At 32.6% G+C, this 18,882-nt stretch overlaps 1 protein-coding gene across 1 annotated transcript in view; it reads right to left on the bottom strand.

Moving 5' to 3' along the window:
- Gfrl (Glial cell line-derived neurotrophic family receptor-like) overlaps nucleotides 1-18,882 on the bottom strand; it is a 498,063-nt gene that overhangs the window by 96,166 nt on the left and 383,015 nt on the right. The window contains 1 exon segment of the mRNA XM_074173921.1: nucleotides 15,760-15,887. Within this exon segment, the coding sequence (XP_074030022.1) occupies nucleotides 15,760-15,887 (128 nt within the window).

The following is an 18,882-nucleotide window of genomic DNA, read 5'->3' as shown; positions in this document are numbered from 1 at the left end:
TGTTTTTACTCCGTGAAAGAGAATGAAATTCACAGAATCTTTATTAAATTCTGGATTTTATTTGACGTCACGAGTCTGCATGTGGTGGACACTTTCATACACGCACCATATAGTATTCACAAACTATTATTTATCTAACGAATCTCTCATTAGGCGTGTTCATACAGTTTGAAAACGCCTGAGGAAGCCATTGTATAATGAAATAAGTGTTGGGAAACTTGTGCGAGCTAAGGACTAACGAGGTCTTACCTTTCAACGTGTGATTCCTCACACGGAATACTTTAATCAAATATTGGCCAATTTCATCTTATAATTTCAATGTTTTCAATTTGGTAGAGAAGTGGATAACTAATTTCATGGACGAGTCTATTTTCCATTCTTTCATGTTTATTAATATTATTGTCTGAATGAATCAATATATATATTGAGATGTGTTGCAAATTTCAATTACTAGATAAATTTATGAAAATAACAAATATGAAATTCATGTAAAATTAAGATTGATTTAACCAGACGTTAAAAATAATGAATTTCGAGAAGTGCATTCTTTCTCTCTGATAACAGGTTGACAAAATAGTACAAGTTGGTTGCGGTAATTCCTGCCATGCTGCAAAAATGTTTAGGTCTCAAAAAAAGGCCATGCGCCTGACAACCGGAGTGGGTATAGTCGAAGTAAACAATAATATGTACATTTGAAGTTTGCAGCACTCTCAAAGGCCAAAAAAACCAATACATAGAAATGAACCGGCTGCGAACTAGTCCACGCGGACTGTAGAATTGACGGTTCGTATTGGATAATTTTTACTAAACGAGTTTTATGATTGGCTGAAGAGTCATAAAATCAAATTTGAAGTTATGTTACGTTGACAACTCGATAACAACGGCGATAACCTCCTCCGATTTCTATCGGGGGAGACTATCGCCGTCGTGTTCAATTTAGGAATTTATCGCAATATGAGTGTTGAAATTCGATATTGGTGCAGTTTGAATTACTTGAGATTTTTGTTACCTGTTAAAAATGTGGCCTTCTTTGGACAAGTACTAATAGTAATAACGAGTGTGATAACAACGCAGACTTTTTCCAGTGTAGTGATTCCAATAGCGATGATGAACAATGCGAAAAAGAGTTACCGGTGAATAAGATTCGGATGCATTTGAATATTGAAACACAGATAGTGTTTCAATGTATATAAGAATCTACATCTATAGTTTGGTTTCGAGGGAAACAAACTATTACGAGAAACATCAGATTTGATCGAAATTCATTTCTCAACTGAATGAAAAATAGCCAAAAACAAACTTTATGAACGCGAGACGCGATGTGATACAAGGATTACCAAAATTTGCAGAAGTTCATCTGATAAAATCATTGAAAAAACCAATATACGACTGTTAAAAAAGCAATGAGATTCCTACAACTGAAATCATGAAGAAGAAATTGAATACTTTCGGCCATAACGTGATCTGCTGTGGAAAAACTCCTCAGAATTGGATAAAGAAACTATGATTTACATTTGAAATAATAAATAAACATCAAGCAGTTATGGAAAGCGGAAGAATAGTGAAATTGTGTAACAAATACTTAGAATATATAACTAAATATAGACAGGAACAACGGAAAATTTCCTATTTGGACGAAACTTTGTATGACACAGTTACGAAACGGTGGACTGATGGTTCGAGAATGTGTGCGCCTAACATATCTGCAATGCAGAGGAAGTACTTGAAGACTGCATTGTTGACTATCATAAGAACGTGGAAGGTAATATTTTCGAGGAATGGTTTGAAAACATATTGATCCCAAATTTGGATGCGAATAGTGTAATAGTTCTTGACAACTCTACCTATCATTCGCGACAGCTCATCAAAGTACCCAATAAACATTCGGGGAGAGATGAAATACAAAGGTTTTTGATGGATAACAATTTGTATTTTGAAGAATACTATACCAAAACCAACTATTTGAAGTTTTACAGTATGGACATACCATACTCAGACTTTTCCCCTATTTTTATGTTTTCAATCAATTAAAAAGTAATTTTAGTTGAAAAAGACTATATGTAGATTGGAAACTTTCATATTAATGAAATAAATTCATTATTGATTTGAATGATGACAGTAATTGTGAAACAAATAATATGGAAGAAGAATTATCAGAAGCTTTCAAAAAAGTTAGTGAAGTGTTTTTGAAGCGATCTATATATATATATATATATATATATATATATATATATATATATATATATATATATATATATATATATATATATATATTATATATATATATATATATATATAATTCTTATCGTTACATTGTGATCAACATCACACAATACCTTCGTAAATTGTAACTTATATGTTATTTTGGTGTATAAGCTGTACTTATGTAAAGTTTCATCTGAATCCGTTCAGTCGATTAGTTGTGAAAGAGCAGGAAACATGCACGCATACATTTATCCATCCTGACAAACTTTCACATTTTTAATATCAGTATAGATATAAGAAAATATAGTTTAATTGATTCTAGTGCTGAAGTTTCGATTTCACGCACAGAATTAGAAATTATCTGGTGCACACCTGCCATATCGGAAGTATAAATTGTATTATCAAATTCAAGTCAATTGATGTATGTAGGTCACCATTACTTGAGTAGTTTCTAAGTCCTGGACTGTCCCTGTGAGGTTATTTATCATATATGACATCAAGTTGCCAAATCGTGTTGAATATATCGAAAAGTTTTAATAGCTACACAAAATGAATCTGTTAAATTGATCTCAACATTAGCGTTCTTTGTATGAGAAACATTCCACAGAGTACAAGTTATATAGTTGAGATTATTTCAGATTCAGATTAGTCAATACATTGATGATGGGCCTGGAAAATCTGATATTTCTCTAGAATATTTTGTATTCCATCAATAACAAATAAATATTCTGTATTTCATTTCAGATAATTCGAAGACTGATATATTTTCTTTTGATTAACCTATTACGATTCATCCCAAATAAGTGACCCTTCAGAAAATTTTATTGGAATGAATCAGAAACTTATTGATCTGTAAAAGAATTACGTGAAAATGAGGAAGTGAAATTCAGTTTTGAAAATATTTTATGATTTTGCTGCTAGGTTTGAGGGAAATTGGATGGTTCATGCATAGTGTGCTGTGTGTAATTAATCGGGATATCTAACGATGATTAAATCCGAAATTATATTAGCAAAACGTGAGCAGGTAAAATCATTGAGCTGGGAATATTTTATTAATCCTAGAATAACCAAGTTCAGGCAAACATATCATGTACTTCAAATCCATTATATATATTGGGGTCCACAAAATTAATCAATTTGTTCAAATTCTACAGGAGGAGACTTTTATTAGGAAATATAATGTGGTATGTCTTTCAATGACTAATTACTTTGTAGAACTTCAGTTCTATAAAGTAATCAGGGAAGTAACATCATATCGCACCCCCTAAGCATGTCACCAATTTTTTTTAAATGGATCATCCTATATTGTTTCGCATTATCAGATGCTCTATGATGAGCAGATTTCAACAAAGTATAAAACATATGGTCTGAAGCTTATGTCGTGAGCTACAAAATATTTGAGTTGAAAACGAGCCACCCTAAATGACTTTTGAAACAATGATTTGCAGGAAAAATAAAGAAACACCTCAACATGATGCTTTCGGATGAGGTAAATACACTGTATCTATTATATGCTGTGCGATTTTAGCTAATCTTTCGATTGCATTAGATGTTACTACAAATAATACAAATTTTATTGTTGTTCTTACATATTTCTGTAATTTGTTTCAATTTGGCCATGCGGTTCATCATGGTTCCCTGCATCAGAACATTACTTGTGGTGTACCACAATATTTAGTTCTACGGCCATTCTTTTCATTATGTAAATCAATCGTCTCTTTGAACATTTTTATGAAATAAATGATGTTTTATTTGCAGACGATGCTACTTTTTATAACTGCAGTTCAAATTCCATGAATTGTGAAAGGTTCAAAAATTTTGCTAGATATCAACGAGTACTTACTTTTATTTGTACTCCAAATCGACATGATAATGTGGAATATGGTATCACTACGGACCACTTTCTCAAAGGAACGAAACAAATTGAGGTGTCAGCGAAAAAATTATCTAGGCTCTGGAGATTGAAACTTATATCGAATGAACGCCATTGTGAATCTTTATCATTCGTAATATATCTATTTTTGATGTTTGAATTGTTTGTTTCCAATATTCTGTTTCTTTCTATAAAAATGAACAGAAAAAAAAAATTGAAAATATGTTCTTCATTTCAGGAATATCAATTTGCACTTTCAATTTCCTCCTAGGAAATAGTCTATATTGCACAGAAATGAGTCCGTATAATTTAACACTTACTTTTCTCCCATGCAAGCGGAACGCTACTGAGAAGTATGGAATATATTCCATTGAAGTGAATCTATGTGCAGAACTTTGAGTTTGTTAAATAGTTCGAAATTCCAGTTTTATGCAAAGAAGGTATATTTCACAAAAAATTCAAATCGACGTACATGTGTATACATGTGAAATATTCCTGGAAAATATCAACGATTGATTAGGGTAATTTACTTTTTTCTGCCACACTCATGGCTTTCTGGTATTTTATACTTAAACACTTTACGTTTTCAAATTATTCATATTAGGCAAGTTATCAATTTCTCTTCTGGAAACGGAAAACTTTTTCAATCAGAAATTTGTCATTCCAAGAAATATTTTGGAATCAATTTCCTTGTTCATTTTATATTTGTTGTGTCCAAGAATTGTTCCATTTTTGATTGATATAATACACACTCGATAAAATCTCTATTTGTATTTATATCCTGTACCCGGATGTCGCGCAGGTACCTATAGGAATGGAACCAACAAATAATGGGGCTAAGCAGCAAATGAAAGAGTACTCTTTAAAGTTTGTCCAAGCTTTCGGAAATTTAATAAATTGTTTCCATCATCAGGGATGCTACAATTTGAGGGTGTAAGTAATATTAATATATAATTATGAATGGTTAGACTTACAACTTTTTGAGGATGTTTCATACGATGGTTATGTAAAATATTGGACACAACATGATGGATGAACATTGATACAATACATTTATAAAACTGGTTAAAGGATGTCTAATATTGGATAAAATATTTGTGAAAAACGTTACAGTTTAAAATTAATTTGAAGGAAGAATAATATCACATGTCGAAATTTCACAAAACATTAATTTGGAGGGATTGACAGATAGTTGACATGACATATGTCAGTGGTTCTAGTGATAAAAGCTGTTACCAACTTTGACTTGTAAAGAATTATTTTTGGAAATTTCTACCTGTGCAGCTTTTATTAAAGTGAATGTAAGATAATAACATTTGGAATAAAGTATAAAGTACATTATTCTATTAATGCTAGATTGGGTGAATTCATTGGAACATTGTTATATGGATTTTTTATCTAACGTCAAAAGATAGGAATATATCTCACTAAGATGATTAATATCTGTTTTTTTGTTGATGCAATTTTTATTTTCAGCAATGAAGGCCATTTCAAGAAAGGACCGTTTTATTAAATGTGTTTCACTAGCTAAGACCTTAGTGGCATCAAAATTCATATGGTGGTCAAACTTATTGACATGTTCAGCTAGAGCACATCTTTCAGGATGGTGTCTACAATCGCTTTTGTGAGAAGTTATTCTGGAACTTAAAGTTCTTGACGTTTGACCAACATAGATTTTGTTGCAAGATTGACATGGAATACTATATATTACATTTATTCGAGAAGTAATGAGGGGTTTATCTTTAACTCTGGTGTGTAAAGTTCTAATCGTGAGAACTGCTTTGGTGGCTATTTTAATATTGGGCAATTCATTGAAAATTCTAGAGAGTTTGGGTGTGATCTCCTTAATGAAGGGTAAAGTACTATAAAAAACTGGGGTTGGAGCAATATTAATTCCATTGTTTTCAATTATATTTGGATTTGGTGGTAAGGTTATATTAATGTCTGATATGGATGAGGAATTAAACAAAATATTTTTTAACATACTCAAAGGATATGAATTATCCAGAAAAAGTTTAAGCAAAATATCAAGATTTTTTTTGTGAAAAAAACTTTTTCTGGATAATTCATATCCTTTGAGTATGTTAAAATATATTTTGTTTAATTCCTCATCCATATCAGACATTAATGTAACCTTACCACCAAATCCAAATATAATTGAAAACAATGGAATTAATATTGCTCCAACCCCAGTTTTTTATAGTACTTTACCCTTCATTAAGGAGATCACCCCCAAACTCTCTAGAATTTTCAATGAATTGCCCAATATTAAAATAGCCACCAAAGCAGTTCTCACGATTAGAACTTTACACACCAGAGTTAAAGATAAACCCCTCATTACTTCTCGAATAAATGTAATATATAGTATTCCATGTCAATCTTGCAACAAAATCTATATTGGTCAAACGTCAAGAACTTCAAGTTCCAGAATAACTTCTCACAAAAGCGATTGTAGACACCATCCTGAAAGATGTGCTCTAGCTGAACATGTCAATAAGTTTGACCACCATATGAATTTTGATGCCACTAAGGTCTTAGCTAGTGAAACACATTTAATAAAAAGGTCCTTTCTTGAAATGGCCTTCATTGCTGAAAATAAAAATTGCATCAACAAAAAAACAGATATTATTCATCTTAGTGAGATATATTCCTATCTTTTGACGTTAGATAAAAATCCATATAACAATGTTTCAATGAATTCACCCAATCTAGCATTAATAGAATAATGTACTTTATACTTTAATCCAAATGTTATTATCTTACATTTACTTTAATAAAAGCTGCACAGGTAGAAATTTCCAAAAATAATTCTTTACAAGTCAAAGTTGGTAACAGCTTTTATCACTAGAACCACTGACATATGTCATGTCAACTATCTGTCAATCCCTCCAAATTAATGTTTTGTGAAATTTCGACATGTGACATTATTCTTTCTTCAAATTAATTTTAAACTGTAACGTTTTTCACAAATATTTTATCCAATATTAGACATCCTTTAACCAGTTTTATGAATGTATTGTATCAATGTTCATCCATCATGTTGTGTCCAATATTTTACATAACCATCGTATGAAACATCCTCAAAAAGTTGTAAGTCTAACCATTCATAATTATATATTAATATTACTTACACCCTCAAATTGTAGCATCCCTGATGATGGAAACAATTTATTAAATTTCTGAAAGCTTGGACAAACTTTAAAGAGTACTCTTTCATTTGCTGCTTAGCCCCATTATTTGTTGGTTCCATTCCTAACTAGTCAGCAACGATTACCTTCTCCTCTCTCTCTCTCTCTCTATATATATATATATATATATATATATATATATATATATATATATATATATATATATATATATATAGGTCAGGTCAGACCAGGATTCTCCCTGGTACATAATGGCCGTATCATCCGCAAAACTGAAGAGACTTCCCGTCAATTAATTTTGGTGTTAGTTCTTGAGAATAAGCTGATGATTTATTGATAAAGGGCTGTACTAGATTATCAAGCCCATTTTGGGAGGTTGGAGAAACTGTTCTTTCACAAAAAATTAGTGTATTCAATAAAGATTTAGGATGAAAATTTTGAATTAGAATTCTACTCAAATTAGAAAAACTTTTGTTTTGTATACTGTGATTTTAATAAATAAATATTTAAACAAGATACCTATGGCTGGGACTTAATCAAATGAGTGAATGAATGTCTACGTACTATCATCTATAACATGAGTAGATTGATTTCATTCCTGACATAAAGTCGCGATTTTATGAATGAATTAAGTACCTTGAGTATAATGTTATTATTGTTATTCAGATTCGGTGCTGAAGAGACGATAAGGCAAGTGTCTCATGCCGAAACATCGGATGTCCATTAGTGTTCCATGTACGTGAAATTTTACCCCTTTCATTTACTAAACTGTGTAGCAATCCTGTGAATGATATATGATTCGATTCCTATGCGAATTATTGAAATACAAACGGAATAGAGAAAAGTGTTTTTCGTTCAATTCAGTGTTCATGAAAAAGCATTCGGTTTGAAAGTATTTTTTTTTCGTGCAATTCAATGTTCATATGAAAGTAGGTGTTTCGAGTAGGGTCGTCTTCTAGTTTGTGCCTGAAAATTACTTCTTTGAATGATCTACACATCTTTTTGAAAAGTTAATTTTATTCAATTGATTGCTTTCTTCGATAGATTCTTACATTTTTTGTATGAAGATGGAGGAGTAGAAAGCCAAGAGCTTTTTTCCCAAAAAATATATTGTATCATAAGAAGTGTTTATTGAAACTCACCCATGCTACAATGGCAACAATGTTTCTATTGTTATCAGAATTTACTAATGCGAACAGAAGCATGATTGGAGGATTATTTTTATAAACAGAAGAGGATATGAATTGCCACAAATGAGTGAGTGGGAAATATTTTTTCACTAAGAGATTTACTATTATATGAAATAGTATATTTTGCAATCGATAAGATGCTTCAATAGTATATCTACGTTTTCAGGATTAGCGTTGAAGTAATCATCAGTATTTCAACTCAATTAAGTTTGAGAAAAAACTACATAACTTCATTTTGAATATACTGGAGAACGCGGGTCAAAAAAAATCTGGTGGTTAAAAAATTTGGCGAATACCTATATTCATTGACTCGAACCGACAATTATCAAAGGGTACTAGAAGTACGGGTCTCAAAAAACTTTCTGTATTTAAAAGATAACTATATTTTCACAACTGGAACTGAGATAACAACAACATTGGATATTTCAGTAATCTAGTGGAAGAAAACTACTGGTCAAACATGGTATCATAATGGTGAACAAAGCATCAAAAACTCACTAGATCTGAACAACAAATTGAAACCGGTCATTTTTGATAAATGTATATTATCTATGACACGAATATAAAGATTAGATAAAAATTTTGTATTTTTGGGTTTCATTTTGTTCGCATCGTAATCAACATTCAATGATGGATTTATTTATGTATACTAGCAGTGACTATAGACTCTCTATAAAATGTTCTTCCTGGAAGTATACAGAGAAACCGAAGAAAAAATTCTACAGATTAGAGATGAAGTAAAAGTTAAACAAGCTTGATAATTAACAAATTCAACGTTGTATGTTGATTCATTTAGAAAAAATGCTTTTTGGCTATCTTCTTTCCCATGTCCCTACAAAAAAAAACGTGGGAAAAGTAACTAAGTATGTAATTCAAAGAAAAACCTATTTCGAAGCAACTACTTCACATGAACCTGGAAATACATTACTTTTGAAGATGAAAACAAAAATTATTTGGTGAAGTTATTCTTAATAGGCTAAAAAATTATTAATAAAAGATTACCGTTGCCAAAATAAAGAAATTGTTATTTTCTACTTTTTTATTAACAATCGAAAATTATAAATTAAAAAAAAACACATGATTTTTTTTTAAAATTTCTATTGTTTGAATGTCTCATGGTTGAAAACTATTTCATTATATTCTTTTGGATTTTTTACTGTTATTGTAAATAAATTAATTATAAACAAATACATCGTTTATGAGCAACTCGAAATTTTTTTTGCAGTATGTTAATTGAAAAAATCATGATAATAATAAAAAAAATGAATGAACTTCCAAAACACGTTGCATTTTTTCTTTTAAAAAAATGTTTGGCGATTCCAAAACTCATGTACGCCCTCAGATGTTCCCCCACTTGGTCAAGTCAGTTAGAGCTTGACGAATTTGATAATTTACTCCGCCACACGACGGAATATGTTACAAACAATCATTTCAATAATGATTCATGGCTCCAAGCAACTCTTCCTGTGAACCTTGGCGGATTAGGGCTACGTTCGGCTTCTTCCTTAGCTTTACCAGCGTTTCTGTCATCAGTCAATAGTGTTTCCGATCTTATCGATTCCATCCTTCCTTCCATATTTATCAATATCAAAGACGTTTTTTATTCTGAAGGTGAATCACTTTGGCATGCTGCAACTAATATTGCTCCTCCTACAGATAAAAAGAAAATACAAAGTGTATGGGACCGACCTCTCCTGAACATTATAACTGATAAACTTCTGAAATCTACAAGTGTATACGATAAGGCTCGTCTGAAAGCAGCAATGATCAAGGAATCGGGTGCTTGGCTGAATGCTTTACCTGTTGCAACTCTTGGAACACTATTAGACGATGAATCTTTCAGAATAGCAGTAGGACTTAGGATGGGTTCATCTATTTGTGTTTCTCATACTTGTGTTTGCGGTAGTATAGTTGATGAGAAAGGTACACATGGTTTGAGTTGCAGGAGAAGTGCAGGGCGTATATCCCGACATCACCAAGTGAACGACATATTGAAAAGAGCTATGTTGTCAGCGGATGTTCCTGCAATTCTGGAACCCTTAGGTACCAGTCGAGATGATGGTAAACGACCAGATGGCATGTCTCTCATACCGTGGAAATACGGTAAACCTGTGGTATGGGACTTTACTTGCGTTGACACGGTCGCGGCTTCCCATCTAGCCGAAAGTTCCAAGTCTGCTGGAACTGCAGCATTGTCTGGCGAGAAATTGAAAAGGAAAAAATACCAAAATCTTGGAAACAACTATCTGTTCCATCCAGTAGCGGTTGAAATTTTTGGTGTTTATGGCCCGGAGTCTCTGTTATTCGTTCATGAACTCGGAAGGAGAATAGGCCAAGCAACGAAAGATCACCGTTCTACCTCTTTTTTGTTAGAAAGAATTAGTATTGCTATTCAACGTGGCAATGCTGCTTCAGTACTTAGAACTATTCCTCCTTCACATAATTTTGATGAGATCATGCATTGCCCTAATTTCAGTACGGAACTGAAACCTCTTCGAAACAAGCCAAAATATGTGGATATTTATCAGTCTCCTATCAAGGTTAATTCACAAGTGATTGATCCACCTTCTTCTTTTTCAGTGCGGTCAGTGGACTCAGGTCATTCTTGGCCCCAAAAAATGAGTTGCATTCCTCGTAGAATTGGTACCATTTCAGTGGAAGCTCTTCTTGAAGCAAGAGCCGAATCGATCCCTCTACGAAACCCTTTTTCACTTGGAAGGATCGATCGCAGCTTGAGAAATGGTTCTTATGGAGATTCTGTGAAACGTGTTCTTCCTTACGAATCAGTAGAGAGTTGTCCTGAAAATCTAGAGAAGAAAATTGGATTGGATAATTTAGGAAACACTTGTTACATGAATAGCATTTTACAAGTGTTGTTCATGACGAAGAATTTCATGAACAAAGTTTTAATGATGAACGAGAACGAGAATGTTTCCTGCTTATTCATCAAACTCAAACAACTGTTCATGCAGCTGCAGTTTCGTAAGAAGGTATCATCTTTCCCTCCAACCGATTTCCTGGAGTCTTTGAAGTCCACTAGATACTCGTTAGGACAACAAGAGGATTGTTCCGAATTCTTGGGGTTCTTCTTGAATACTCTTCGTGAGCAAAACAATAGCAAAATCAATACTCCCAGCCGCTCTGGACTGAATGATTCCGTACAACCCATCTCGTCTTGTGTTTGTAAATCTTTTGCTGGAAAAATCCTCACTTGTTTACTTTGTGGTAAATGTTCAAGAAGTACTGAAAACTTATGTGAATTTCTGGAACTTCATCTAGCTTTTCCTAATACGACTAATTACCAGTCCGTGCAAAGCTTATTGTTAAATCATCTGAAAATGGAATTTTTAACAGGTGATGATCAATTGTATTGTCAAACATGCGCCAAACTAACTGACTGTTATAAGGAAACAAGTATATCTGAGGCAACAGTCAATCTAATAATAACACTGATGATATTCAAACAAGACTCAACCTCTAACGGAAGCAAGAAACTCTTTGGAAGGTTCGAAATAGATGAACATTTCAAGCTAGCAGACCACTGTTATAATATTCATGCAGTCATTATTCACTGTGGTTCTGGCGTTGAATGTGGTCATTATTACGCCTTGGTCAAAGAAGAAACGGACTGGTTTAAGTTTGACGATAGTCGTGTCACAAAGTGTTCTCGCGATGCATTGAATTTATTAGAGCCTCTGGAGACACCCTACATTTTGTTTTATGAGAGAGAGGACATTGTTGGATCAAGATCTTCAGATGATGTGGTGCTGCAGGTTTTTCCGGGTTTTCCTGCAGCTGAAAAAGCAAATGCGCCACTGGAATCAATGAAGTCGCCCCGGAGCGCCAATTAATTTTTATTGTTGTATTTATTTTATTTTTAATGTCATAAATTTTATATAATATCACTTTTAATAAATCGAAAAAATGGTTACTCAAAAAAATGTCTTCAAAAAATGCGTTTTGTTAATTAACAATCGTTTTTTGTCACCAATAGTAGTTCAAGAATACTGTGAACCGATACTTGAAGAAGTCGAAGAGGGGGAGATTCAAGGAACATCAAGACAAGAAAATACAGAAGAAACCACAGATGATGAGCCACCGCCACTAAAACGATTTAAAAGATCACAAAAAAAAATAAAAATTATTAAAAACTTTTTACTGTACTAAGCATGATTTAATGAATTTCAAAATAACTTTCAGTAGTTTTTTGATTTTGTAAATTCCCTGAAAACTTAAAAAAAATCTTTTTTTATATAAATAACAATCAATATATAAATAAATAATAGATAATAGGGCTACAACTCTAGTGACAGGCTTGAATTATTATCAAATTCATGATTGACAAAAAAGACTTCAAGCATATTGGTCATATCCGGAATAGTTCAGAAGTTATTATAATTATTAAAACGGAGAAGCGGATGAAGAAGACAAGTATCAAGGTATCACAATATCAAAAGTTTTAAGGAACCATTTTTTCAATCCTGATTTTTTTTAAATTGACATAATGCAAAAAAAAATCGAATTGCTCATGAACAATGTATTTGTTTATAATAAATTCATTAACAATAGCAGTAAAAAAAATTATTGAGTAGTTTTTAACCATGAGACATGAGACAATAAAAATTATATTTTTTTTTAATTCATGATTTTCATTTGTTAATAAAAAAGTAGAAAATAACAATGTTTTTATTTTGACAATAGTAGTCTGTTTTTAAGCCTATTAAGAATAACATCACCAGAAGAAAAAATGCCAGGGTTTTAATTAAATATATATAGGGGTTTTTTATCAACTTTCAATTAAAAAAAGTTATTTATTAACAAAAACATAATTAATGTTAAAATTGAGGTAAACATTTTTTGACTGCCGATTATTGTTTATTGATGTATCCCAACATCACATGAATATTTTCATTTCTTAATATTCACATTTGATATGTTTAAATATTTTTTTTTTCTTTTCATGTCAGAGTGACGGAATGCGCGCGGAAGCCAGACTACCCATTTTTGGCTCTATTTTCAAGGCTCTGTAAAAATTATAAATAATTGAGATACAGTTTCGGGAGTCAATACGTTCTTCACGCAATTTTATTGATCTTTTCAGATCTTTTTTCAAATTTCCAAAATTTTGAAAATTTTTCGAGATATTAAAAAAACTAAAGCCCCATTTTTGTTCACTTAATTGTTTATAACTTTTGTAATACCTTTCAGCGCCTTTTCTGACCTTTCCTTAAACTTTCTAGGTATAAATATGAATCCAATGACACCTTGGTCGTAATTTTTGGACCAGTCTGTAAAATTTCACAAAAATAAGCAAAAACAACGTACATGTGAACCAGACTGATTTTGGATGAGCTTATGCTGAGTTATTTCTTCTCGATGGATTTTGTTATATATTTTCTACATCATTATATTTTTATTGAACTGGGACGACTGCATGCCCAGTATGCGATTTCCATTAGAATGTTAAAAATGTATCACGTCTTCACCAGGTAAGGAAGATCTGAGGATAGACATACCCTTGCTAACGGTTTTATTGTCGTTTCTCCAATAATGGTTTTGTATACCAATTCTTCCTTTTCCTTCGACATATATAACCTGCGTGCAATCTTGTCATATTGCAATTGCTATTATATGTCCCCAATATGCCTATCAAATAATTTTTGTGATGTGGTCAATGCAAATGATATGAGATTCATTCTTTTGATTTCATTCAACTTATTTTTCAATCAATTCATAAACATTTTTGTTTAATATTTTCTTCTTCGTACTAATGATGACTTATCATGAAGTGCATATGGTTTTCTCCTGGGAGTGATTTTCAGATCAGTTAGAAATAATAGGACTCTGCCGAACGCTAAATATCTGATATGGTCTGCGGCGAAGCAGGAACAAAGTATGCATCTGCTGATGATGGTTATACATGAAGAAATTTGATTTCTTCATGTATAACCCATTCCATGGTTGACAGACCATGACAGCTTTGGAATCATATCTGTGGACGATCTCTTGAAAAATCCTCTAATGGCATAATGAAGAGATTTCAGTTGATTAGTTGACATTGGAGTGAGTTAGTTATACCTGACGATATATAAGATTGAGTCATGCAGGCCTTTTTTGTCTCTGGTTTGAATGAATCATCATTTGAACATAAGCGTTTGCTGATTTGCTCAAGGGAAGTTTGTTTTCTCCCCAGATTTAGATTTCTATTTTGCTTCTTATGAGGAGGCGATGAGTCACTTCCTAGCTGCACTACCTAGACTCCTAAGTTTGTTGACAGAATCAAGAATTGAGAACTGAAAAGCTTCAGATCCATTGTGCTTTCATTGTAAAATCTGCACAAAGTAAATATATGAGAAAATCATTCGTGACTGATTGTCACGTTCTTTTAAAGAGTGGTTTTTCATACACACCAACTTTATACTAATGAAAGAAATTCAAAAGCCCTCAAAAGTCTTTTGATCAAACCTCCTGTATTCAGTATCAGTTTTTTTCGGGTATGAAGGCCATCAATTTTTCAAATTTCTTTCTGACGTTTCGCTGGCGCAGGATACATGAATCTGTGAAGTCATTGGATATTAATCCAGGATGTATAAACCTCTGAAGAGGCTAGCCACTCGCGCCAGCGAAACGTCAGAAAGAAATTCCAAAAATTGACGGCCTTCAAACCCAAAATATAGTGACACTTAACACCTTGGCCGCGAAAGCCTTGTCCCTCCTGTATATGTTCAATGCCCTGAATATATTTTTTGAGTAATCTGAAAACAAATTTATTTTGTCTCGAATCTTTTGAAAATTGAAATTTGTACACACGTAATGGATTAAAATCCACCTGAACTTCAGAAATATCATTATAGTTATCAAATTCAAATGTTTATTACTCAGACGTATTACTATATCGTATATCGTCATGAGTAATAGCTAATATTATTTACAGATTAAATGACATTTCCGCCTATTTATCTACTCATTTCCATCAGTATTAAAGAAAATGAGCTCTTCTCTGATATTTTCCCTTCAATAATAGAGAGTAATCATTCGTTAGATATCCCAGTGAAGAAGTGCCGCAAATTTATGAACCCGATAAACCTGCTCGTTCATGCAGTAATCGAAAGAAATAAAAACCCAATGAATCTCGACCTATCATGCATCATCACGTTGTATAAACGAACAAAAGATTTAATAATACTTTATTTTGATCGCGTAACAACAGCCAATGAAGTTCGATCGAGGATTAATTCAAGTTTTTATTAGGTTTTATACGTTCGCGCCATAAATCGACTGGCAATGGATTTTCGGGAAAATGGCAGGATTACAGTTGAGAGCGCCGATGGAATTTTGAACTCACCTACGCAAGGATTGTGGTTCACCATGCTGAAAATACGGTCACATCTTTTTTTCATCTGATTATTCGGACATATACATCCGAACATCGGGGATTTTCTGAGGTTCGTCCACGCTTGGTAACAGAGATCCCTGGAAATGAATGGTGAAAATTAGTACTATGAGCTTAATTTGATTGAAAATATTTCAAAATGGTTGTGAAGGGAGAAATTTTTCTCAGGAGAAATCAGTTTTCGAAAAAAAAAAACGTTCGATTTTCCACTACTCCGTGATAATAAAAAAGTGGAAAACTAACAAAAAAAAAAAAGAAAAATCGAACAAACCAGTTGAAAATTTTTCCTAAGATGTGTAGATCAAGCACAGAAGTTTCTGTCAGATACAAACTGGAGGAAAAAGTCCTACTTCTAAACATATAAACATTGAATAACACGTTTATAACTTTTTTTCTTTCACCTGTTAGGTGTTAGGAATCACACGTTAGGAATCACACGTCAAAAGGTAAGACCTCGTTAGTCCTTAGCTCGCACAAGTTTCTCAACTTCTGAGACTTGTCTTTCGTACGGGGGTGACAGCTGATTAATGGAAAAACAGATTTTAGAACAGATTCAAAACCTCCAAACATTTGTACTGTTGAAACAGATGTCATTTCTACAGAAATGCTCCATAACGTTGAATATGAAAGAGTATCGATAAAAAATTTCACTCATAAGAGAAACATTTACTGGTCAAATATTTAACTTCGAAGTTTCGGTCGAAAACATTTCGACTTCTCATTTGCATCTTTAAAAAAATTCTGTAGATAATTCATTGAGAATTACATGGAATATCACAACCTCAAGTCACTGAAGAATATTCTTCTTTCCCTCTAATTCAATCAACATATACAGTGAATTCCATTTAAAACGTGCCAACCTGAATAAATTTTGCTTCAATGATTTTCAGAGAAAATAAAAAACACGTTAACTATAGTATACTGGGGGATACATTTTGACATATTCACATTTCATTTTACTTCCCCTATCGCACCACCATCAGGTCACCAATTTTTTTTAATGGATCACCCTATATTGTTTCGCATTATCAGATGCTCCATGATGAACAGATTGCAACAGAATAAAATACATTATGGTCTGAATCTCTTAGTTTGGAAGCTAAAAATTATTTTAGTTGAAAACGAGCCACCCTGAAGTGTTAATTCGCCGATATTTTCTTCATTTTGTATTTGTCTCATATTACCATAACGATTACCTACCAGGTGAAGTTACAATTGGTCTTTCTGTTTTTGTGAATTCTTGAGAAGCAATGTCACCATTAGACATGCTCTGGGGTGCGATAGGGAAAGTTAGATCAAAAGTGGATATGTCAAAATGTGTCTCCCTGAATACTCTTGTTGAGGTGTTTTTTATTTTTACTGAACTTCTTTCCTCCAAAAGTTATTCAGGGTGGCTGGTTTTCAATTCATATAATAATTGTGACGTGCTCTGGGGGTGAATATTTCAAAATGTATCCATCTCCATACCATGGTTTACGTGTTTTTTATATTTCCTACAAATCATTGTACCAAAATTCATTCAGGGTGACTCGTTTTGAATAAAATACACTGTATAATGATGAAAAAGGAGATACATCACTTTCTTCAAAATATCACGCCCTTCAATTGAACGAATTTTCTATTGCTGTTAGTTAAATGAATATGTTTCAAGAAACCCTCATCGTGATAAGAGTAGAAAAGTCTGTTCCACACTTGAAGTCATAAGTTTCTATTGAATTGTTTTTGGAAGCTATTCAAAAAAGGTGCTGAAGTCAAGCTTTTTGACCCAAAACTTTGAAGTACACCTCCAAAAGAGGTATTTATGTTGATGCTGTTTCATATGAAACCAGAGCCTGCAAACAACGCGTTCATACGATCTACAGATGCAAAGTTCTAATCACTCTTCGATCAAATAATTTTCTCTCAAAAATGTATTTCCTTGAAGATGAGATAATTTTTCTGAATTATCTGATAGTGAGCTTGAAATTAGTCATGATATTTCCTAGAATGGCTTGGTACGTTTTAGTCAACCCAGATCATCAAAATTCTGATATGCTTGATGACATAAACAACAAAAAATACAGTTCGAGTTTGAAAAACAAGACAAACATAACAAACATAACAATTTGTAACCTCCAAACCAAATACAGTGTATTTCAGTTAAAACTAGCCACACTGAATTATGTCAACTTACTTTTTCTCAGGAGGACACATTTTTACGTGAAAATCAACACCTTGGAGCCACCCCTTTCCCACGTCAACAATAACTCTTCATTTGGAAGGTTTTTGAATTTTGTTTCTGCCATTTGCCATTACTCATCGTTTTTCTCTCTTATCATTATGCCAGAAAAAATAAAATTCTTCTTTAAATTTAAACAATTCCAAAGTAGGTCAACCTGAAAACTCAACTTCATTTTCAAACTGCACACAATAGTCGTGAATTTCATCACCCAATTACTGCTGAAGTTTAATATTTATGTGCAACTTTCGAAATAGTGACTTATAACACAGTTTTATCATTAGAGTTCTCTATTTTTGCCCTGTTTGAACTCGAGATATCATTTCGATTGTTATCGTTTGTTTTATAAAAAAACGGTTTGGACACTAATGTAAAATCATCCAAACAGAAATAAAGAATCTAAATATATACCGAAATTGTTGAATGGATTCATGAAAACTGGTAACGGTAATTGCAGACAACGTGGCAGTTCAGGAATAGTAGATAACGGAGGCATTAACGTTGCAGTTCTAGTTTACGTTATCTCGATGGAAAATACAGTTATTTACTAGGTCCTGCAAAGCATTGGAAGTTGGTCGTAAAAACGATTTCAGAATATTTCATCGATAGAAATTCTACCATTCACAAAATGAAAATGATTTATAAATTGAACTGAGACAATTATATAATAAAGCAAATAAGTGGTCAAAATTTTTTGGTATTGTGATTCGAATCCCAATATGTCACGTCAGATGTACATCCAAAAACCCAAAAACTCAATGTTTGGGCAGGAATTTCGGGTATTTATATTATAGGATTATTCTTTTTGAAAGCAAACTTAAATGTTGATGGATATTTCAATTCGACAAATAATCAAG

Source organism: Leptinotarsa decemlineata, unplaced genomic scaffold (genome assembly GCF_025532065.1).
Source record: "Leptinotarsa decemlineata unplaced genomic scaffold, Ldec_3_MD MMD2_tig00000505_RagTag_RagTag, whole genome shotgun sequence".
NCBI lineage: Eukaryota > Metazoa > Arthropoda > Insecta > Coleoptera > Chrysomelidae > Leptinotarsa > Leptinotarsa decemlineata.
Note: the sequence above shows the minus strand (reverse complement) of the source record. Positions and strands in the feature narration are given on the sequence as shown.